The 24,809-nt window shown below is 38.5% G+C and overlaps 3 protein-coding genes and 1 non-coding gene across 4 annotated transcripts; 1 reads left to right on the forward strand and 3 right to left on the reverse strand.

Moving 5' to 3' along the window:
• Positions 1-1,167: 1,167 nt before the first annotated feature.
• On the reverse strand, positions 1,168-11,030 carry pofut2 (protein O-fucosyltransferase 2). The gene is made up of 9 exons (XM_020635673.3): positions 10,844-11,030; positions 8,270-8,523; positions 7,949-8,093; positions 7,477-7,587; positions 5,578-5,644; positions 5,230-5,355; positions 4,176-4,356; positions 3,656-3,779; positions 1,168-2,571 (listed from the first exon to the last, which is right to left on the reverse strand). Exons 1-9 carry the CDS (start codon positions 11,020-11,022, stop codon positions 2,418-2,420), a joined length of 1,341 nt encoding a protein of 446 aa, XP_020491329.2. The 5' UTR covers positions 11,023-11,030; the 3' UTR covers positions 1,168-2,417.
• A 369-nt stretch (positions 11,031-11,399) lies between these two features.
• LOC114920381 (5S ribosomal RNA) lies at positions 11,400-11,518 on the forward strand. The gene has a single exon (XR_003808707.1). It is a non-coding gene; the product is annotated as a 5S ribosomal RNA (ribosomal RNA).
• A 753-nt stretch (positions 11,519-12,271) lies between these two features.
• On the reverse strand, positions 12,272-14,658 carry LOC109985382 (trans-1,2-dihydrobenzene-1,2-diol dehydrogenase). The gene is made up of 7 exons (XM_020635689.3): positions 14,478-14,658; positions 14,130-14,241; positions 13,795-13,958; positions 13,458-13,710; positions 13,197-13,321; positions 12,901-13,051; positions 12,272-12,749 (listed from the first exon to the last, which is right to left on the reverse strand). The coding sequence occupies exons 1-7, from the start codon at positions 14,565-14,567 to the stop codon at positions 12,637-12,639; spliced, it is 1,008 nt and encodes a 335-aa protein (XP_020491345.2). The 5' UTR covers positions 14,568-14,658; the 3' UTR covers positions 12,272-12,636.
• A 1,888-nt stretch (positions 14,659-16,546) lies between these two features.
• Positions 16,547-22,919, reverse strand: LOC109985349 (tubulin alpha chain). The gene is made up of 4 exons (XM_020635650.3): positions 22,759-22,919; positions 18,595-18,817; positions 18,010-18,158; positions 16,547-17,851 (listed from the first exon to the last, which is right to left on the reverse strand). Exons 1-4 carry the CDS (start codon positions 22,759-22,761, stop codon positions 16,877-16,879), a joined length of 1,350 nt encoding a protein of 449 aa, XP_020491306.1. The 5' UTR covers positions 22,762-22,919; the 3' UTR covers positions 16,547-16,876.
• Positions 22,920-24,809: the final 1,890 nt, after the last annotated feature.

Here is a 24,809-nt window from a genome sequence, read left to right on the forward strand (position 1 = left end):
GAAAAAAAAATCCTCTTCTATAGCCACGATTTGTTCTAAAGAAAGAAAAGAAGAATAAAAAAAGGATCACCTTTCAGTTCAATCCTTTACAATGTAACAGAAATGATGCTCATGCAGTTTAAAAAGAAAAAGTGGTTTTCACATATGTGACTGGCATTATAAGTGCTGCTTCAAAATTGATATTCTACGTATAGTTTCTTCTAAGGGTTTAATGTATAAATTGAAGTAGAGATTCATTAAGATTACATCTTTATGTTACAAAATAAATTACTGTTATTTAAGGGAGAGCACCAACTGAAACACCATCAGGGAAGCCTAACATTACTCACTCAATTGTCTATAAGGTGTTGTCAGGGAGATATAGGTCTCCAAAGAGATGAATCCCACTTATACATCATGTAGGGGATCCACAGGGAGAGGTCAAAACGATGCAGTGAATGCACAGGGAGCTGCACACCTTGTGGCTATGTAGAAAGGATAAACAAACACAATTTACACTGATAAACAAGTGTCACACTCAAAGACTGAATCTTAAAAACAAAAATATATGTCTGCAAGAAGTGAAGTTTTTATCAATAACAGACTTTATGTTAAAGTTTGATGTGACTCTTAAGCAAATGTTACATTTCACTCATTCAGTCATTCACCTCTTCATTTTTCATTTATACAACTGCTGAAAAATGATAGGTCTGAATTTTTTTTGAAGGCATTTTCAAATAAGAGCATGAACTTCCTGTTGGAGTGTTCTTTCACTGATATGAAACCCTAAGCAGCAAATTTATTGACAGGAACACCTGTCAGGCAACTTAATGAACTATATGGATCTTCAGGGTGAGACACATACAAGGACAAGTGACTCTTTGTAACTGCTGTGCTATATAGTTTCACTACAAAGCAAGCCCAACTGGTTTTTCTGTCTAAAGAATTTTACCTGCCTGTACAGATTTTCAAAATCGCCCTGATGTTATCTCTAAAGAAAATCCTAAATTGGCTGGGATTTCTACAGTACAACCATAGTCAAACTTATTTCAATGTAAAGGTTCATAGCACTTCTAATGTTTGTTAAAGTCTGGATGTGATGGTTAAATGTAGTGCCAGGCATACTTATCACACTACAACACAAACTTGTATTCTATTTCACAAAATCGTATTCCAAACTATTTTGACTCTGCTTAAAACTTTTATTCAACAACAAAAGTACACATCAGCTGTACAAAATGAGTCTTTAGATAAAACCCATACAAGATCAAAAGGTGGACATCCTCAGGATCGACAAAAATGTTTTTTTTTAAGATAACAGCTTCATGTCTGGCTGGACACAGTGGCTCCTCGGAGGCATTTCAAAACTTTGTATCCCTGGTGATAACACTATAATGGTCTCCGTGTTATATACAGCATAAGGTTTATAAAACAAATGAGAGGACAAATGATTTTTTTAAACATCATGTCATTTCCCATGTAACAAAGATAATACTGGCACTGCATACAAAACTCACACGAGCATATATTCCACATAAAACTGAAAAACAATGGACACAACAGAGACAGCTATTCTTTGAACAAATCCTCAACTGAGATGTATTATTTGCCATTTTAAAGGTATGACGTGGAGTTTTTGACCACTAGGAACGCTATAGAGCAATGTGTTTTGTGAGTTGTTTTTTAATAGGTTTATGTGCAAAAAAAATAAGGACACACGTGCTAACCAATTGATCTAGAATTGGATGCAATAACACACTAAGAAATGAAACAATGTGCAAACAAAGGCAGTAAAAACGAAATATATAAAAGCAAAAGAAATGCAGGTTTCACTTCAAATACAAGTTATGCAAAAGTTTAAAAAAAAACTACAATAAGACATTTTTTGTGAAAACAAAGGGCAACACAATGTTTTTCTTTAGTTAAAAACACAGATTCCCCATTAAAGCAAAGTCCTCTTTAAATTAAAAAATGCATCTTCATAGTGTGCTTATGATCTGATCTCTGAGGGCAACTTCATACGTCTGTGTTTTTTTTAAGAAGAAGAATATTTAGTGATAGAAAGTTTAGAGGCTGAACAGCTTTGAATCTCACAAAATGTTGAACTTGGAATACTCGTACAACACGATCTGTTTCAGTCATAAGACACATTTAACAGGCAGACATGAGGGATGAACTTTTTCAACACACAACCTACAAAAGTTGAAGATTGAATTTAAACTCTAAAGGAACACATGTTTGGCAGCACAGTCTTGGCTTTTTGTTCGTAAGGTTCAGTCACAGTGGTCCCAAACGGACCGGATTGCACAACTCTTCAACCATAAAATGTAAAAACTACACGGTAAAATAGTCAAGATATCTCATAGAATTCAGATAAATGTCCCTTTTTAGCACTGCGATTGGCACTTGAGTGTGTCAGGTAAATCAGAGAGGTCACATCAATAGATTATTTTCCAGTGTGTTGGCTGTTCACATTCTTTCTCAGTGTCGCCACAGAAACGATTGTATGTCATTTTGGGATCGAAACCCAGGATCTCCCTCTCTTCATGGATCCGGAAAGAGAAGGTAGATACTGATGTGCCTATAAAATATCTAAAAAAAAAAAAAGAAAAAAAAAAAGATACGTCATGATTCAATAACAAAGCAAAAGTAGACAGTCATGCAAGACGTACTGTACTTTAGAAAACTAAAAGGCATGGAAGCAACACAAACAGGCGCCAGGACCAGTTTTTCAAGATATTTTCCATGGGCAGGTAACAAAGCTTCTGAACTATTTGAGTAATTCAGCATTAAAAACATGTGACCAAGTTGGCCAATGAATACAATGAATCATTAACTCATAAATTCTTTAAGACAACCTTTTTTTGTAATCCAGCAATCCCATGTGGTTTTCCACTGTCTAAAGTCTTTGCCAAATCAGTCAAAACACAACAGTCTTTATCAAAAAAACAACTTTGTGTCTGCAGCTTCATGAGGCTACGCAGACATCAGTATGGGCACTTGTTTAATAAAACACACTCAACATATTAGTTCAGAATCAGAATTGTTAGTAGTCAAATAAGTTTAGTACTAAGAACATTTATAGCATATAAAAACAGCACAGAAATCAAAATAAGGTAGAAAGAAAGTAAGCAGCAGTTCCTCTACTGTTAAGCAACTTAAAAATAGTTCAATTAACAAAACAAATATTAAAGGAAGTAATGTGAAATATATACAGTCTGTGTTTTCTAAGTGTACTGTGATTGTGTAAGATATTGCTCAAGAAGTGAGTAAAAGTGACTGTATAGAGAGAGAATGTAAAGTGGACAAAGATGACAATAGCATAGTGACAACTGCTTAATTAACCCGAATGACACATGAGCCTGATGGGAATATTAAATATTATTTGCAGTTATCTGGTCACAGATCAAATTACTGGAAAAATATTTTGATGTGGTGACAGTAATAGATTTATAGATTCTATAGATATTTAAGGTGACCACTAGAGGGGGGAAATTACTACATTGTTTAAGTTGAAGAAATGCATCAGACCTGACAGATCCGAATAATTTGAAAATACTTTTTTTAAAACTATAGACATCACACTTAGGCAATAAGCCAATGGATAACCTTTTCTTTTGATAGCCATCATTATGGCTGATATATAGATTTAACTTAACCATGAAATCTAATTTACCTTGCATGTGCACATATCCACTGGTCAATGATGGCCACTCCTCCGTCTTTCAGGAGCTCCAGATCCTCGGGGGAAGGCTCAAATCGTACCATTTCTGGCAGCAACTTTTTCAACTCCTTCAATTCTACAAATAGCACAGACAACACACGATAATAAGGCTGTTAAAGTGGTTCAGAGGTTATTGATATGCCTGTACTACATGTTAATATAGGTCTTACAGCATTACCTTACAGCTTATTGTGTCAGTTCTGTTAAAAATGGTGGACATTTAATTTGTACCTCATACATAAGGTGAATTGTACCAACCTTTAAAACATACATTCATAAGCTTCAAACAAGCAGATGTTTTACTGACAATAATGTCAATATCTGTCATTCTTTGGGCTGCATGCATGTGTGTATGAAAAGTACAATGTAAATAAAGTTGAGAATATAAAAAACATCTTTCTCCACTGTGTTTGGGTCATAAAAATGAACAATAAATTCAAAGTTGTTTCTGAATGTGCTTGTGTGTCCATACCGTCCCCATCTGCGTCTGTAGCAACAAACACATTGTCTAGTTTGTGCTTCTTCATCATGCTGCGCATTTTCTTGACGGCCCCCTTCAGGCTGGGTACATCCTCTCTGTGCCCCCAGATGAAGTCCTTCCTGCGCAAGTGGACTCCAAGATACGGACCACCTTTAGCTGAGCCCAGCTTGGCCTGAGAGGGAAATAAAGACAAAACAGGCCCTACATTTCTCTGATCTCATATTACTCTTTTAGTGAAGGACTAGAGACAAGAGGAATAAGAGAGCATACTCACTGCTTATTTTGATGTCACGTATGTGTGTTTAGATCACACTCATTCCGTGTCAATTTATGTGCAAAATGAAGTTATGAGTTAACCCAAGTGTTGCCAGGACACAGGCAACTGCAGCTCGAACAAAGGACAATCTTGTCCGCCGCTTGCACTTAATGGTTCTTAATTATGGTGCGTTTTAATCATAGACTGGAAATATTTCATAACTCCTTCGTGCAAACATGAGTGGAGGGGGGTTGAAGGTGTGCTGCTGGAGGAGAGCGGAGGTTTGAGATTAGCGGAGGTGTCGCCAAATAGCAGTTTGTTTTGTTTTAATGGTGGTGCTCAAGGGTGACATCTACTGGATCAAAAAGTGGCACATTCTTTCTTTAAATAGCTCTAAGTGTGACAGGTGATTTAAGTGCAGCTTTTTTGAACATTTTAAACACCAAAAAGGGATTGGTGAGCTGAAAAATGACTTACTGCTGTCACATAATATGTTTGCTTGCATTGTAAACAGCATTTACACAAACAAACCCAAGTTTTTGAGACTACTATGTTACATGAAAGCCAACAGCTATTGAGAAATCATTGCTGCATCTGAATTTATTAGCTGTGATCAACTCAAAGAATCCAACACATTCTGAAAAAGAGAGGGGGAATGACTTCTGCGGAAAACGAATGCTAACATTCTGTAGAAGAAGTGGTGATCATTTGACCTACCACACATTTACCACACCTTTAAGCCTTTCAAACAATCATGTAAACGTACATCATTCCAATACTCTGACTCACTTTCATGCGAGTCCAGTCCTCACTGTAAACTGTGTTGTCTCTGTCATCCGAAGAGTTCAGGTACTTTGCTCTGAAGTCATCTCCTATGAGGCGCAGGTGCTTGGCAAAAACCATACTGCGGCGGGTCTAACACACAACAAAGACATTTACAGGGGACCCATGTCAGATTTCAAACAAGGTGGTTTAAGTCATGGGTTAAGTATTTCAAGAAATAATACATTCAATAACAATTAATTCTCTGTTTAAAGAAGAGCATTGTTTTAATATCTACCAACGTTTAGCTTGGAGAAACTAGACACCAGTAATTGCAGAAAAGGTTTTAATATGTCAGCTCATTACTTGACTTACATCCCAGTAATCCTTCCCAGCGTAGTGATCATGAAGAAGAGTCTCTGCCCGATCCAGCATAACGGAACTGTGAAATATCAGTTTGACAAAAACCAGTTAATCCCTGACAGTGTACCAGGATCTGAAAGAACACATTGTGAGTTATACCCATTCTTCAACAACGATGAAGTCAGACCATATTTCAGGGGTTTTCAAAAAGAAGAATCAAAAAGGATGTATGTTGACTACTTTGGCTGCCTGATTTATAAGCTGACATTTAAGGAAACGTTTGATCAATAAGGTGTCTAGACAGGGTCATTTAAGTCACATGTTTTCTAGTCACTTAGCTACACTTTTCATCTGATGTAAAAAAAAAAAAAAAGAAAAAAAACATGTTAACATACATTGCATTTCATATCATGTGATGTCTAACATCTACTATCTGTTACAATTCAAATGGTTTATTCTTATATTATAACTCCCAATGCTGTCAATATAATGCTATAGCTATACTATTTAAAAAAACACTGTTTCTTTTCATTTCATGCTCATTCTCTTTATATTCATACATTTAACTTGGCTTAAATCTGTGTAACCTGGGAAAGGGTCACTCATAGTTTTCCAGCTCAAAAGTTAGTAAAGGGTTCATCGTTTATTCCAATTTCTTAACTGGTTATACTGGTAATACTGGTCACAGTGGTCATTCCAGTGGACAGCTATTTAAAAGTTGTTGATCACCAATCCACTAAGTTCGACATCATGCATTGCTGGTTAATATTTCAATGACAATAATATCAATACTCAGATTGCTGATCGTGAAAATAATTGATGTGGAGTCACTTTTTTTCTGCAAATCAGTTGATTTTTATTCTTAAACTGTAACTTGCTCAATTCTGAATATAAAATCAATCCTTCAAAACTTGAATTTAAATGATTCTCTCCCCCCCAGCGGACATGTGACAATTAAAAATGTTTTTGAAAGGCGATTGTTTCTTTATGCATTCAAATCTAAATAAATGTATTTAGAGTATTTTTTTGCATTGTAGCATTGCATCATCAAAAACAATAAAAAAAATAAAAAACACGTTAGCAGATTTTAGAATTCATGCATGAAGGGGTCTATTTCAGTGTGTTTTTAAGAGAAAAAAACGGAGACATCAAAATATTGTGCCATCCAAAACCTCAAAATATAACTTTAAATTGTTTTCTAAAGACAGTTTAAAGGAGCAATATGTAACCCTGATACCTAGCGTTTAAAGTGGGTACTGCAATCCAAAATCAAAACATTAAAGAGAGCTTAAACCCAGATTAATGTACAAAATGATCTGAGGAGAAGTGGACATTATAAATTATTATTGTGTTTGGCAGTGCAGTAAGATTCAGAAATGCTGTGATGAGGTTAAAAATAAATAATAATAAACAATTGTTTCAAAATATGTGGACTTGTGGATGTTAAAAAGAGAAGACAGGATAAGTGGAAACATATTGGGACCGTTAACTGCCGTTGTGAAAGGTCTTGATTTATCAGATGATGAAGAGAAGGAATGAGGTTTTTTTTTTTTTTTAAACCAAATTTAGATCAACTTTTTGAAGATTTGAGGCACCTTGAAGTTTTCATGATTTTTCAATTAATGTTTGTACAAATTACAGCTGTATGTCTGAGAAAGAGTTTGTTTTGTTTTAAACAGCCTATAGTTTAGGGATATTTGCAAAAGGAATGAGGATTGATAACACTGCCCTGCAAAGGAAAAAAGGCAGCTAGAGTGCAGGATCAACATTCAGAATAAACTCAAGCTCAATAAAAGCTTGATTACCCTTCAATCATGTTGCTCAGTGCTTTAAAGATCTTCACATCAGTCAGCGTATGTATGAATGTCAGTAGTGGGTACATTTTCACACCAAGTTGTCGCTCTGACTCACGTCACTGTGATGTTTTTCTGAAGTACAGGCGCCATGATAGAAGCATGGCCTTGGGCTGATATACATGTTACATTTCGAGCTCTTGTCTCCTCGAAGCCCCAAAACCAGCCCCTGGGAAACAAACAAACAAACAAACAAGATCAATTATAGACTGGTGAGAGATGTACACAGATAGAAGTAGAGATGGATACCACCAAAACAGAAATACTGTAAATACAATCAATCACTGTCTGAAGTAGGTCTACTTTATCTAACCTTCAGTTTCTCATTTCTAGTGACAAGCCGTCTTCTGACACTACTTCTTAATCAATCTCTTGTTGGAGCAATAAACTGAGAATGTTTGGTCACCGCTTCATTCAGAAAGCATCAGTCTAATGACAGATATTGTTTAGTCAAAGGTATAAATGAAGTCTACAGAGTTTATATGTTTGCGCTTTAGGTTTAAATTGCTCTTGTTTATTAGCAGCATTACCTGTAGAATCCTTGTTTATCTTTGGAGTACATCATCTTCTCAATGCATGGCCGCTCATCTACTTTTTCCTCCCATTTCCCATCAGTCCATCCCTCAGCGTAGTTTTGCAGAACCAGAACCTGGTCTATGAATGGGCCTCCATTCTCTAAACACCAGGAGAAAAACACACACACACAGCTGAATGTTTAGCTTCATTACAATTAAGCTGAGCCAAGGAGAAAATCTGTTTGAACAGCTGATAAAGGAGTGGTAATTGTAATTAGTGAACTGAAAATACAATAAATTGAACTCTTGTTGGAGTCACCAAAATAAAAAGCTCACCTGCAATAAACTCCTCGTACTCAATGACAGGGACGTTGGCCTGCAGGCTAGTGAGGCTGAAGAACTCTCCCCATGGGATGCGGATCTGGTGGATGTTCGGGCTCTGCCAGTGGTACAGGCGACCCCATGGGGGGAGCACCAACACCCAGTCATCCCCATCCTTCCTCAGAGTCTTCACCAAGGAGGCCATGCGGATATAGACATCCCTCCGCAGATTGAAACCCTCAGGGGGGTTCACGTCATATAGAAGGTACCTGAGGAGGAGGGGAAAAAAGAGCAGCGGTAAAGTCTTTGTTTAGTGAAGGAAATGTGCCTATAAGTCTGTCGCTGGCCCTCCTCTTTGATCCTCTGACCACAACATGGTCAACATGTGCTCCCCGCATCCTGGGACAAGGTTCAGGCACATGAAGTCTAGCTGTGGAGTGAAGATAGCACGCTGGCCCTTTAGGGTACTTTAACTGTACCGCATCTGACAACATAGATGAACTGACAGATGTTGTGGAAATTGCACAGACAAAAATAAAACATCAAGAAAAATTGGAATCTAAATTCTATGAGACTAACCTGAAATCTTTTGGGGATGGTATAAAACTTAGTGGGATTTTTCAAGTTATCTTTACACTTTCTCTTCAAGTGCAGAGAGTTCCTAAAGTGTGAAAAACATGCCACCACCGCCCCTGTGGCTAAGTGGAGTAATCCCAAAACCTTGAATGACTTTAGAGCAGTAGCTCTCATCTCTCTGATGATGAGACCCTTAGAGAAACGTTTAAAGCAGGACATACTAAAGCGGCTGGAAGGCCAGTTAAACCCACTTCAGTTTGCCTACAGGGCGAGCAGATGTGTTGAAGATGCATCACTAACTCTGCTAAATGTTTGAGTTCAACATCTAGAAGCCTTAAAAAAACTCCTGCTAGGCTACTGTTCATTAACTTCTCATCAGCTGTTAATACTTTTCAGCCTTACTTAATTTCTGATAAAACTCCTTTCTCATTTTAACTTGAATTCAAATCGTGTTAGCTTCATGGTGGCTTTTCTGTCCAACAGGTCACAGTGTTTCAGGGTTAATGGTGTCTTATCCTCTTCAACTTCTTCCCCACAGGCTCACGCTCCATTTATTGAGTTTGATCTCCTTCCTTCTGGCCGTCGTTACAGAATGCCTGGAACCAAAACAAGACGTGCCAGACATTCTTCTAACCCTGTCGTGATTGAAAAACTGAATTTGTGTGTTTTAAGAGTATGTTGGTAACACAGATTTTTTAGATTTGAATTTTTAGATTGTATTTGTGATTATTTATTGATTCATTATAACTACCGATATGTACTACAATGCACTTTTTGTGCTGTGTCTGAACAGTTTCATCTTCTGGACCAGGGTGGTTGAAGTATCTTTGTTTTCAGTAGATTTTCAGTATTTCCGATGTTTGCTTTTATGTCGGTCGTGTCTTGATGCCTGCTGAAAATCGAACTTATTTCTGGATAATAATAAATAATAATAAGGTGAAGTTGAAACTGATCACAGTCAACAATAAGCAACCTTAAACGAATTATAAATGTGTGAAGTATCATCTGCTGACCTTCACTCACTTGAGCCATATGATGAAAATAGAGGTCAAAGAGGAGAGACTATCGCCATAACAAACTGATACCATTTTGGACAAACAAATCTCATAATCTTTGTCATTATAATAATAATCTAATAATGTGCCCCAAAATATCACATCATGAGTAGTTTGAAGTGTGGCCCATCACTTCAATCTAATGTATTTAATAATAGGCCTACATTAAGTGATACACCATTAACCCAAATACGCCACATATTACAAAATTGTTAGGAACAACAAGATAATTGATACTGTTGATACGCTTTCGAGTACTGCATATATGACAATATGCCAAAATTCACAACAAAAAACAGTGATTTGGAAATTGCATTGGGCGGTAAATATAAACAGAAACAGCAAGGCTCTGATATACAAGACTTCTTCGATAGGCTTCATTTAAATGTAGTCATATAACAGTACAGCTCTCTACCTCGCCTACAGGGCTCATCAGTGAAGGTGAGTTCTGGCACACGTGACAGAAAAACGATCCCAAAACGGCAAGAGTAATCTCAGATTAAAACGCTGCAGTCAGCAACGTTATAGTCTCAGATGGGCGGATAAAGGACATTTAAAGATTTTATCAAATGGATGTTATTAATAAGTATTTATTTGCCGATATCCTCTTCAAGACATGTGTTTTTCAAATATAAAAAGAAAATAGGTTAACAAAGACTGTAAGGCTGCACAGACACAAAAAGTCCCTAAATTGGCAACAATTTTCATTGAGTAAGGTAACGTTTCATACACCTTCACTTTGCACTCACTGCACAACACGAGTCGTCTAGTCTAGTGTACGCAGGATAGAAAACCTGCTTCAAAATGATGAAGTATGGCTTCAGACTATAGTTGTTTAGGATGCAAATAAGCATAACATTTAACACTGAACAAAACGTAGTCCTTTCCATCACTCTAACCACTCCTGCGTTAGCATACAGCAGCTAGCAAACAGTAACTTTACGCTTCACAAACTTACCGTAAATCTCGAGCAGCAGCGATGGATATACTGGCTGTGTGACTGGCACTGAACGCATTTTCACTGATAACTGTTTCAAATATAGAAAAAGACACCAGAAGAGTTAAAAATAATGAGGAAAATGAATAGATTGATAAAATAAATACTATCGGTATCTGCTCTGTTCTTCGGTGCGCCATATTTCCTCTGAGCCACGCACTTCCGGAACTGTAAAAAAAAGCGTCTGTGCAGTTGCTGAGCAACCAGTCACAGTCTATAATAATGATATGCAGCGTATGTAATGTTTACAGTCTATGTGTCAAACGCATTTCAGCAAATGTCATACTGTACCATATACTGTGTTAAAGTTTTAGCTGACTATGTATGCGTGGTTTACTTGTTTTTAGATGTATAGCAATTGAAAATACGTAATCTTAAATTGTTTAACGTCAACATGAGGATAATGTTTTTAATCTTATTTTTTCCTCATATTTTTTTATTAAATAGTTTTTACATTTCAATGCGAGAGCGTGGTCTTAAAGCATATTTAAATACTCCGTTTGAGACCTGGACCTTCGCTTACGGCCATACCACCCTGAACACGCCCGATCTCGTCCGATCTCGGAAGCTAAGCAGGGTCGGGCCTGGTTAGTACTTGGATGGGAGACCGCCTGGGAATACCAGGTGCTGTAAGCTTTTGCACTTCCCTCTGTGAACAGCAGATGGCGCTGATGCTTGTTTAATGGACACCGAACATCAAAGTAAGTCTTTATTTTGAACTACATGATTTTCCAACTCCAGTGCTGTCAATTACAACATTTTCTTTAATGATTCAATTAAATATTTCAGTTGATTATTCTCTTTACTTCTACTGAAATGTTTTTGGGAGATAAATATTGCATTTTTTATTCACTACATTTGTTACTGATTTTGTGAGTTGTACATTGCAGATTTAGGAGAGGGGCCATCAGACATATTACTCCTTAATTGTATCCTTTATGACCAAATTTGAATTTAAATTGAATTTATGAAGCTAAGCCTATATTTATATGAATGAATCAACATTTTTATGGTTAAGTATTTATAATGACACAGTCGCACAACTAAGCACTATATGACAATTAATTCAGAGGTTGAACATGTCTTAATATTCATCTCTCTTTTTTATATACATTTTGTATAAATATTAGTAAACTTACAAATCTATTCTCGGATTCAGCAGGGATTCTTATTGGTTCATCCCTAAAGAAAACAAAGCCAAACTTTAAAAGTTGGTGACTAGTAATGATTCATATCAAAATTTGGTCAAAATGTGATTTTTATTGAGAATTTGTGCATGTGCATGTTATTAGGAATGTCTGCACAAAAACTCCTTCAAGATTAATCCGAACTTGATTTCAGAAATGCAATATGTCCTAAGACAAACAAATAAATGTAAAAATGTAGCACTTTGATATTCACTTCCCTTTATTTCCAAAACTAAAATAATTGTACATTAAACAGGAATCAAATAGACTACTATAACAATGTCAATAAGTATTTATTTTTTTAAGAAACATTTTGATGTGCCACACAGTAGATGCTGTGGTTTGGTCTCGTGATCTATGACTACGACTTGTTTTTGGACACAGCGTTCATTATGTTTCTGTATTACCCACTGACACGCGCACGTGCACGCGCACACACGCACATACGCACACACGCACACACGCACACACACACACACACACACACACACTAATTACTGGAAATATGATTTGGTCCTTCTGCATGTTGAGACACATGTCTGTTCTCTAACTGTCACTAAGGAGACATCACTGGATGTTGTCCTGGTCATATGTCACTCCCAGTTGTCTTCTGGCCTCATCTATAACGTCTGCTATCAGGCTGGAGTGAGCCCATGGCATCCCTGGACTCTCCTTCAGTCCTAGAGGGAAAAGTAATGACAAGACAAGAGACCACAACAATAGAAAATGCATTGTGTTATATGCATGCATATATTGAGTAGACAGTTTAATCACTCAAGATCACACTTGACCTAACAAGAGATTATCATAATGCATATCAGCATTTTGTACCTTTCAGCAGACACTGGCGGACCTCCTCTGCTTCATATCTTAGACCTGTGCTGTTGGTGAAGTTTAGTGGCATGGCCGCCTCCGGCAGGGGGAACTGCATCTCCTTCCCATTCACCTCCAAAGATGTGGGGCACCACATGTGGTTGGGTAACTGGCATGCACAAAGAGTTAAACTCATACTCATTATGATGAAGGAGATAAATAACTTAGATTTGCTTGTCAACAAATCTGTGTTATTTGCTTCTGAATGGAGAGGTTTCAACTTTTCTTTGTGTATGTCTTACTCTACTGCTTACCTTTATGGTGCCTTTGGTCCCAGTGATGACAGCATCACAGGTGAGCATCATGGTGATAGAACAAGTACAAACAGCCAGTCTGTTTCCTGAGAACTTAAGGACCAGAACTGCTGTCCCATCAACACCTGGACAAAAGATGTATAAACATGTGAATTGTATTGTATTTTATAGAGGACACTTTAAATAAGAGATTCTGTTTGTTAAGAGTAACTATATAGATAGCTCATATTCCATGAAACATTATGATTACAAACTTATCACCTGTATCTATGCAGTGTCCCGTGGCTTGGATGGACTCGGGCCTCTCGCCGTTAAAAACCATGAAGACAAACTGCAGACAGTAGATGCCCAGGTCCAGGAGCGCCCCTCCTCCTAACTCCTTCTCAGCCATGCGCGGGATGTGTGTTAGTGGAGCCCCAAGATCAACCCTCACCATCTGAACATCACCCACTTCACCCTGGCCCAACACTCTCTTTATTTCAAGGGACACTGGGAAGAAACGTGTCCAAACGGCCTGAGAGGAAACACAGTAGTATTTTGTAAATATGGACAGTGTAAAGTGAGAGCCTAAAAAAAAATACATATATAATTTTTCTACCTCCATGAGAAAGACACTGTTGTCTTGGGCTGCAGAGATGAGTTCCTGTACCTCCCTTGAATTCATGGCAAGTGGCTTCTCGATCAGTACATTCTTTTTGGCCTTCATAAAGAGTTTGCCAGTGGTCAGGTGGTATGGATGGACAGTGCCAATGTAAACCACATCTAGAATTTAAGGGGAAAATTATTGTTTATAATCAAATACTTGTTGAAAGAAGAGAACAGTCTGTGATGAATAATCCAAGAGTTCAATATTATTAGAGATTCTGTAACTGTAAACGCTTAAAGCCAAATATTCAATTATAGTCTTTCTTTCCTACTGACAGAGGAACCCACCAATGCCTTGGTCTTTAGCCAACTCATCATAACTCCCATATGCTCGAGGGATGTTGTGCTTTTTGGCGAATTCTTCAGCATGCTGCAAGTTCCTCGCTGCAACAGCCACTACCTGAGGACAGAAGTAACGCAGCAGTGATTTACACAATGCACATTTAGGAACTGGTTATTTCACTCAAAGCAAATATAATATAGACTTTGCACAAGAGCAACTCGGTGGATCGGACTTTGTGCGCAACCTTGGCTATGTCTGATTCCACGTGAGTGGGACATGGACTTCATTCATACACGAACATGTTTCACAAAATCCAACGTTACACAAAGCGCTTCAAAAACGTTGACTATTACCTCGTGGTCTCCTGGAGTCAGTGTGCGCAAGGCAACCAAGAAGTCATGACTTATTTTACCCGCACTGCATATTCCCCAGCGTGTTGCCATTTTGCCTACTTTTCAGTTTAAAACTCAGACTCGTTCGCTGTGTACACTTCAGTTACACAACCCTCGAGTCCTTCCGACCTCGAAAATGCAAGCCCAGCTTCTGCAAACTCAACAACATCCACCAGGGGGCGCCATCAAGTCGTAGGCATTACGTGTGGAGCCTCTTGAAATCAACATACTGAAAGCATGTGTTGCATGCCCTACACATGGTGTGTAGGCCATACAGTTTAGTTTAGGGTTAACCACATAAATGAAAACAGGAGTACAAAGAAACCCCTGTAAAGCTGTTCTGAAGTTTGAACAAAGTTATTCGTGTGTCTGATAAGTCTAGATTATCGACCAACAACAGTCTTATTTGGGGTTTCAGGAGTGTGGTATAGACTAAGGTAAATGGCACACAGAGCGGGGGCAGTGAGTCTGCAGTTACGTCATAGCCGAGCTTGTGTATAATTAGGCCTACAGCAGTGAAAATGAGAACAGTCGAGTCAGTGGTGAAATGGAGCTACCCACTGTATCTAGGCAAGAGACTGCAAAAATCATAGGCTTGTAAAATGTGCAGTATAGGCCGCTTATCTCATCTGGTCTTAGCCTACTAACTATGGTTGAAAGAAGGCTGCTACACCTTCCTTTGTACTTCAATATGGTTTTATTTTGTTAGTATTTGAAATTGTGACCTTTGGACAAATAACTTCTCCTTAAATCCTCAAAGAAATAAGCCTAGAAGATTACATTGTTACCAGCACGCTCTTGGGTTAGTTTTTACAGTTAAAGAAAAAAATAGACCAATAGAGGAATATAAAGTCTTTTAAATAGACATATTATCAGTTGACATAGAAAGGGTAAATAAATGCTATTGAGTCCCGTGTTTGCACTCATTTGGGGAAATGAATGTACACAATCTTGGATGTTTTTTTGATACGAGCGTTTTCCTTCTTCAAAGGGAGGGTATGAAAAAGTCTGAACCACTTGAATAATATATTTTCACCCAGGTTGTTGTGATTTGTTTGAACTCTCCCCACAACCTCTCACATCCAAATAGGACGACATATGTTCAATAATAAGTAATTTTACAGAAGTAAGCCAATGCTTATCTGAATGCGTTTCATATAGATAGATAGACTTTATTGTCTGTCCCAACAGAGACAGAAATTCTCCTTTGACAAGGCTTGAACAATAAACACAACTTACATTTAAAACAGAAAGTGAAGTACATTAAAAGAGGACTTAAAAACAACAGTTTCCAAAAAGGGGGGTCTATTTGATTTTGTTCAGAATGGTTATTTCAGAGGGAATGAAGGATTTTTTGTAGATGTTTTTCTGGGCCAGAGGGACTTTGTAGCGTCTGCCTGATGGCAGTAACTGGAAGGAGTGGTGGAGGGGGTGAGAGGGGTCCTCTGTGATCAGCGTGGCTCTCCTGATCACAGAGCCATTATACAGTTCGGAGAGGGTAGCTTGTGGTGAAACAATAATTTTGGTTCAAAATTTTGCGCCACCTTTGAATTCTAACCATATATGATGTCCAAAATGGGCAGTTGTATTTGTAAGAGACACAGTACTGTCCTAAATCTTAAATGTTAGAAAGTAAAATTACATTTTCTACATTAGAATAGGTCATTTTGATAAAGTATGTTCATCTGAATGTTTTAAATGATTGCATCACATTTGAATTACCGATAGGATCTCCAACATGGGAAGGTAAAAGCTTTTGAGAGAGAGACGCAAAAAAGACAATGCTAAATCTTAAAAACTTTACAATGTATAAGACAATTTGACTAATGACATTTGCAGCCCTTCATTTTTTTCCCTTTCCCTTTTGTAACCGCTTCACAAGCCAGGCTGGACTAGATTATATTTACTGAGCTATGAGATCAACTGAGTTTTGTTATGAATCCAAGTTCGTGCAAATTATTATGCCATAAAGAGGGTCTCAGTAAAAATCCTAAATAACCATAGATTAATTCTTACAAAGACAAAAAAGGCAGCATTTAGGAGAAAGTTTTATTGAGCAACAACACAGTTTTTCAACTTAGAAAAATCGAGTTCTTGCACAATATTTTATCATATTGATAAAACTAATCAATAAACTGTTAGAAATGGTCACAAAAGATGTCAAAAACATAATGATTCTGAAGGCACAAGAAACAACTTCAGATAGGCACTAATAATTTCATTTAAAAAGAAAAAGAAAAACAACTTTTTTTAGAATTGAAACCAAAATGCAAAATACGATCTATTATTTTAGCATGATTTGTTAAATAAATTGACCGTTAAGTCCCTGAAAACAATTTGCAAATGAGAACTAAGCCTGTCTAATATTCCTCCCCTTCTTCGTCTTCTTCAAAAGAGTCGATCCCAACTTCTTCATAATCCTTCTCCAGGGCAGCCATATCTTCTCTGGCCTCTGAGAACTCTCCCTCCTCCATTCCCTCTCCAACATACCAGTGGACAAAGGCTCTCTTGGCATACATGAGGTCAAACTTGTGGTCGAGACGGGCCCAGGCCTCAGCGATGGCCGTGGTGTTGCTCAGCATGCACACAGCCCTCTGCACCTTGGCCAAGTCTCCTCCAGGAACCACAGTTGGAGGCTGATAGTTGATGCCCACCTTGAAGCCAGTCGGGCACCAGTCCACAAACTGGATGGTACGTTTGGTTTTGATGGCGGCAATAGCGACATTGACATCTTTGGGCACCACATCACCACGATACAGCAGACAGCAGGCCATGTATTTACCATGACGAGGATCACACTTCACCATCTGATTGGCCGGCTCAAAGCAGGCGTTTGTGATCTCAGCAACAGACAGTTGCTCATGGTAGGCTTTCTCTGCGGAGATGACCGGGGCGTAGGTGGCCAGAGGGAAGTGGATACGAGGGTAGGGCACCAAGTTGGTCTGGAACTCTGTAAGGTCAACATTCAGGGCTCCATCAAAGCGAAGAGAAGCCGTGATGGAAGACACAATCTGGCTGATGAGGCGGTTCAGGTTCGTGTACGATGGGCGTTCAATGTCAAGGTTTCTGCGGCAGATGTCATAGATGGCCTCATTGTCCACCATGAAGGCACAGTCGGAATGCTCCAAAGTGGTGTGGGTTGTCAGGATGGAGTTGTAAGGCTCCACCACGGCTGTGGAAACCTGGGGGGCTGGGTAGATGGCAAATTCAAGCTTAGACTTCTTCCCAAAATCAACAGAGAGTCTCTCCATCAACAGGGAAGTGAAACCTGAGCCAGTTCCCCCACCAAAGGAGTGGAAGACAAGGAATCCCTGCAGGCCAGTGCATTGATCGGCCTATAGAAACAAGAAAAGAAGTCAGATGTAATGTAGTATGAGGTCTGAGTTCAAGTCTGTGCAAGTATATAGATCAAGGTTTCAGGAAAATATCAGGCTAACTGCATGGAGCCCTGCTTAATAAACTTGCAAAAACTGACTACCTCCTGTAGTCTTACCAGTTTGCGGATTCTATCCAGGACAGAGTCAATGATCTCCTTGCCGATGGTGTAGTGTCCACGGGCATAGTTGTTGGCTGCATCTTCTTTTCCCGAGATCAGCTGTTCAGGGTGAAAGAGTTGGCGGTACGTTCCTGTGCGTACCTCATCTAGAGAATGAAAGCGACAATGACAAATTATTTTACTGAAGGAATTCCAAAGTTGACAATCAACTTTGTAGTAATACAAATGAAAGATGGCCCAGCCAAACTATTTTGTGCTACCAAGCCCAGACACAATTCTAATTCTATTTCTCTTCAGATTACAAGCACATTGTAATGTAAAGAACTTTGGTCAACAAGTATGGTTGGTAAATGGTATGAAAAGGTAAAATAAGCAGAACACAAACATTCTCAAAACACTGGGCAATATAACTTAAATATTTTTGAGGCTAGTCACAGCTTGTTGGAACATGTTCCAACAAGCTTCTATATGTAGCTTCTATACATTTTCACATTCAATCTTTATCTTGCATTGGCAATACGTTTCTTTTGAAATGGATAGTGCCTGACGCATTTAACATAACAAGCCCATTCAACTACTGACCGATGACAGTGGGTTCCAGGTCAACGAAGATGGCCCGGGGGACATATTTTCCAGCCCCAGTCTCACTGAAGAAGGTGGTGAAGGAGTCATCCTTGGTTTCTGTAGTCTTGAGGGCGGGCATGTGACCATCCGGCTGGATGCCGTGTTCCAGACAGTAAAGCTCCCAGCAGGTGTTCCCCATCTGGACACCAGCCTGGCCGACGTGGACTGAGATACATTCACGCTGGAAGAGAAGGGGGGGAAAGAAAGTTTAAAAAGGGGGCAGGAAAAAGATTCAAGCACAGGGAGGAAGGATAAAGTGGTGAAACAGGGACTAAGGAAGGACTGAATATTCTAATCAGCGGCATGTTGTTCTTGATTTTGATCACATTTTACACAAAAACTGCACTTCAAAGAATTCAAATGCACATTTTACAAACTCCTCTCAAAGGTTGACGAAAGAGTTATTTGAGGTATTTGAGGTCAGTAGATCTCGTGACTGTTTGAGCAAGGCTCCCGACCTGAAATGGAGTTCAAGCTGGGAACAGAACGACTAGGCACTTAACCCTTTTCCTGCTAAGCTCACCCAAATTATAAAAGAAACTACGACTATAACAAAGACCCCTACTTTACCTGAACTGTAAATATTATTGGTTTATTTGGAAAAATTATATGAATTTTACATAATTCAACATTGCACTCGATATTAGATGCAAGATTTACATGTATTGTGGTATAAACATGGGCCTCTCCCTTCAGTATTAGATTTTCATAATTGTTTGCCTATTCAAAACAGTTTGTATGCGCAGGAGGATAACATTACTCAAGAAAAAGATTTGGGATATTCAACAATTGTAATACTTAGTTGTATTGTTTCTGATGATGTCTCTATATCTAAGAAGACTATCTGCTCAAGTCTGATCATCTATAATATATATAAGAATATTTTCATGTGGGTGGAAAAAAACAGAGATTACAATTAAAGTCAATTAAATTTTCCTTGTACTTAGTTGAGCACAACAGATGTACTTGGAACTGCCTGAGGCTAAAAAACAAGTTAGGGCAATGTGAGTGTTCATAAATATTTATCAACCCTCAGATATTCTTCTTTTACTAAAGTATGTAACCCTACATGTCTGCTATCATTGGATCATGCAGAAAACAAAGCTAATCATTAAAACATTGTTTTTAAATCGCTATGCTGGATTTGACAGATTTTGAATCAAAGAAACTTTTGTCCGGAATGGCATTAGCCAGGAGGCATACATTCCTGACTGATTAGTATATTCCTTCATCCGTTTTTAATGGGCTTTCCGGAGTCATGATGTAAAATTATATACTGTACAGTACAGGAGAATGAATCCATCACTGTCCTCTTCTAGATCAAACATTCATTAGCTTATCACCAAACAGTCATTAGACCCTGAAATGAGTCTTAATGTTGTTTACTGATAAACTTAAAATTGAATTTTAAGCAAGCAGAATCTATTTTTTTATTTTCTGTTTTCACATTTCCTTAATTTGATACAGGGAACATTTTTTCTTTTGAATGTAGGAGAAGAATCTTTATGGATGTTGAACTCAAATAATAGTACAAAAAATCTTGTACTACTTGATTTAACTTCATACCGCAGTGAAAACCTTTGACATACTTTAAATCCTTTCTGGCTACATGGCAGGCTGTTATAGTTATATAAATATATCCTTCCCCCACCTTTCCCCTTCTTAAATGATAAGACAGACAGTAGGTAATGGTAGCTGAGAAATGGGGGCGGGGCAGCCTAGCTGGACATAGTTTTTTTTTTTTTTACTTTCTCTTTATCTATGTAGGTCAAAAAAATATTTTTAGCTTTCCCTTATGCACCACCAGAATCTATGCAAAGCAGAGGTGACCGTGGGTTTCCAGGTTAGCAGAGCTCTGTGCAGCAGCTATTTTAAGGTTCCTAAAACTAACCTGACACCAGGCAGCAGAGGCTGGCTGTTTCAGTAAACACTGACTGGCAGGCTCCAAAATAGTGGTCATTGCTGAGTTGAATTTATACCTGATAGGCTCAAAGCTTTCGGAAATAAGCAGCACGATCATTTGTGAATATTTTGAAACAATTTATGTTAAAGGCAACATTTGTTTTTCTGTTGTTGTTGTGACTTGAATGTTGGGATATTGCTCTTCATTCCTTTATGAGTAAATAACCAGTAGTTGAGACGGAGCACTGTCAAATGCCAAACTCTTGTTGTCTCAAGAACCTGTCAGGGTGTGTCCGGATGACAAAAACAGACGTCATGTAGAATTTCACCAAAACAGACTTGAGAATCCAGTTTTGTCAACGTCTCAAAAAAATAAAAAGACAGCTTATCTAAGACAGAGTGAGACGGAGAGATTTAAAGTGAACCAGAAAGAGAAAGCTCTACACATTGCACGCCGCATATTTTAAAGACTTAATTTACCATAAACACAAGATGAGGATAGATCATGATTTCATGGGACAGTGTCCATGCCTTGTCATGTATGTAGCTAAATATACTTTGGCTGAAATCCTACTCGTACACTGAAGCTCACACATGGTCTTCACCCTGCTGTGTTCTTAAACTTAAAGTATAAAAAAAAGACGAATACTATGGAATGAGGCACCTAAATCAAGGTATTACTTTAATGCTGAAGGCTAAATCCCAGGGTGCCATACCATTTGTTGAGGATATTCCTGTTCAAACATGAACACTATTGATCCTAATAAATAACCTTTCCTGTGGTGATCACCCATACCAACTCAACTGATGTGGGCCAACTTGATAAGCCCCTACTGGCTGACTGTTCTATTTGTCTCAATTCAGGAGAGCCGTTTTTTTAAATGTTTAAGACAAGAGGTCAGTGTAGCTAAGACTGAAGAAGTCCAACAAAAAGGGCCATGGGCAAATAGGCGAGGCAGAACAGCACTCCACCTGCCTTCATACGCAATTTTAAAGTAACCGGTTGGCCGACGTGTTACTTCTTGACCAAATTAATGCTCTCTGTAAAGCCTCTCTTCTAATTCAAATCCATCATGATGACGTATCCGGATGTGACACTCTTTAATTGAGCGGGACATGCAACCCCATTGTGCTCCAAGCCTGGATTATGCCAATTAAAAAGAAATACCTTCCTGGGAGTGGAGGTGCCTTGTGAATTATGATCCTGTCATCTGTTATAGTTTAACCCCCGGTGATAATGTTAGGTCCTTGAACAAGAAGCTGAGTAACAGTTGTCTGTCTGATGCTTTATGTTATGCAACACTAACAATATAGGAACTAAAAGGGAGTGATCAGAACTGTTTGATCAGGGCGGGTATACTGCATACACAATGATACCGTTTGGTCTGCATAAACAGTACTGTTAAACAAGCCGTGTTTATACTACTAAGCAAACAGTACAAAGATACGTTTGGGGGATAGTTCCTGCCCCTGGATCATAAGTCTTTAACACACAGTTTTAACAATCAACTTCATGTTGCAGGGATAAACTTCTAGTCCGATTTCACTATGGAGAGCACGTGACTTTACTTTCTACTGTAAGCAAACAACTTCCTGCTTTGTTGGTCAGCCCAGTCTGAGACATATCAGTCACTTTTACAACGTACTCATAGCTGTTTGAATTTGGAGGGGGAAGCTCCCGCCCGCACAAATTGGCCTCAATCTGTGCTGACATGTTGTTAGTTTTTTTCTTTTTTTTCTTTTTCTTTTACGAGACACGCCTTAATTCCTTACTGGGACCTACTACAGTATGGTTATATTCCACAACCTTGAGTAGGGATTTAGAGATATCTGTCTGAACTGCAGTTTCAGAATCACAAAGAGCTTTATCGTGTATTTAGTCAGATGTGTTGGTTTTCCCCTGATGTGCTGAAAACCTAGACTAATCATCAGCACCTGCTCTTCCAGGCCAGCAGCCAGCTCAGCTTTACTGCCAGTCTGTGAGTCTATTTCTGATATATGAGCGCTGCTGCAGGAGCGCACAGGGAGCAGTCGCAACTTCAATCTGACATGTTTTTCTGACACTTTCAAACAATCAATATTCACTGACAAAAGACGTAGAATTGACACTTCAGAGGAAACGCAGGCTACACTCAGATAAAGAGGACACATTACAGGAAATGTTTGAATAGAGAGTTCGCTCCAACTGAAACTTTGGGAAAAAAAACAAAACAATCTCACCATTGTCGCGTCTTAGTAGAAAATGTCCTTGGAAGGAAAAGCAGGTTTTTAAGTTGGATTTGAAGTTGTCAGTCAGTAGCTTCTCACAGCCGCCGTCAATGTGGTCCGAGTGAGTAAGTAATGTCAGGTGGGCGAGGAGCTGTCACGCTATACTCAACTGCAGGCCACGCCCACCGGACTCTGACGCGGACGCGCTCCGTGAATGCGCAAGCCACTTTATTGCATGATATTGTTGTAGGCTATAATGTTAGTCATTATTATCTTTCAGAGGCTACTTTGTTATGGCAAAATGAGCAGGTGTGGCTCTAGAGCAGTTACGTTTCTGCCAAAGATAAAGACGAATAAAAGAGACTTGTAAAAAAGACACCTTAAAGACAACTCATTTTTGGGACAGCCATTGAGAAACAACGGTCGACGTAGCCGAAAGAGGGAGTGTACCAGGAAGTACAACATATGGTTTCAAGAAAAGGGCGCGAGGCTCTGTCTGCTCTGAGGCTGTTGATGAAATAGATTATTTAGATTCGCACACATATTAAATACAAACACCTCACCGCTTTCCTTAGATACAAGTAGTGAAACCACAGGTCTAAATGATCCTTAACATTTTCTTTAATTTAGAATTTTTTTTTGTAAGTTGTTATTCATGGTTTATTGCTATTCATGCTATTTTAAACTAATATTTTACTCAATTGCCTTTTTTATTGGCTTTTTTTAATATCTAAAAATGTCATCGATTTTGTACATTGAAAGTCTAAACATGGCAATTTAATTTGGTCGTGTTACCAGTAGTCACACTTGCAGTCACTGATGTTGTAAACGGGTTCGACATGCTTCAAAGCCAATCAATAACAGTAATCTAATCCAGGCTGCAATTTTACTGGCCTGGTAGTATGTCAAGAAAGACTCAATTGAAGACGCATTTTCATTAGTATGCGTAAATATGACCTGCAAACAGTGTTTGACTCTGAAGTGACTATCGAGTAAATTTAAGGGTGAATGCAAAATAAGGCAGCATAGTATTTTGAGAGTGGCCTACATGCAACATTCCGCAGTGTAGATATTGTGTCTGCAATTTGCATTGTCCTGTAAGGTACATGCATTTCTCTGCATAACATCTGCATTGACGCCATTTGAAAGCTAGAGGTCGCTGTTGCCACACCATGATCCACTGAATGAGTCAAACATACAAAGAGTCCATAGCAAAAGTAGCTTTATTTTTCACCACTAATAAAGTCTTGCAAAAAATGTTCATGTCACACTTCAATTAGCCTACTTTTCTTCCTGTGTAAACCTGACTTTTATTTGTTACCCAAAGGCATGGAATATAAAGAGTTTAAATCCCATACATATCTCATATTAACTCTCAAAGGTGCAAACTATCTCTTTATCTCTCTTTTGTTCAGTTTTGTGCCCTTTTCCCTTTTTCGTTACCTGAACAGGTACGTTAAGTTTTGCCTTGGGGACCTATAGAAGTGGGACAAAGCTTTGTGAATAAAGACCTTTGAGGGCAGACAGAGCACATAGAAGAAGACAAGGGGGGAGGCTTTCCCTGTGACATTTTACAGTAGTACAGTAGCCGACATCAAAAATGAACCAGACCAAAATGTGGTAGAAATATGTTCACATCCTCAATTTTATAAACATCCAGTGTCTTCTCCATGACATAAGAAAACACAAGTCAAAAGCAACAATATGAAACGAAAAAAAAGTGCCATAACATTGCCTTCCATTCACTCAATAGTTCTTTGTGTGCTTTGTGTTAATACGATGTGAAAGCAACACCATTGATCATATTTGGTAATATTAAATCTCACAGCCTCAGGAGAGAAGCTGACCTTAAAATGAAGAGTGGAGCAGTAGACGTTGCAGTATCTCAAGTGTGCTGCCAGAAAACATACCTATAGCATTAGTAAGAGTGACAGTTTGTAAGTGTTGAGTTAGTTAATTTTTCTTTCACTTCAACTATTCTCTGTTTTGTGTGTGTGTTGGGTGGGTTGGGGCTTTGCATGTAGTTAGATCAGAGAAAGGCTACATGACATTTGAAAATGAAG

This window comes from Labrus bergylta, chromosome 13, assembly GCF_963930695.1.
Source record: "Labrus bergylta chromosome 13, fLabBer1.1, whole genome shotgun sequence".
NCBI lineage: Eukaryota > Metazoa > Chordata > Actinopteri > Labriformes > Labridae > Labrus > Labrus bergylta.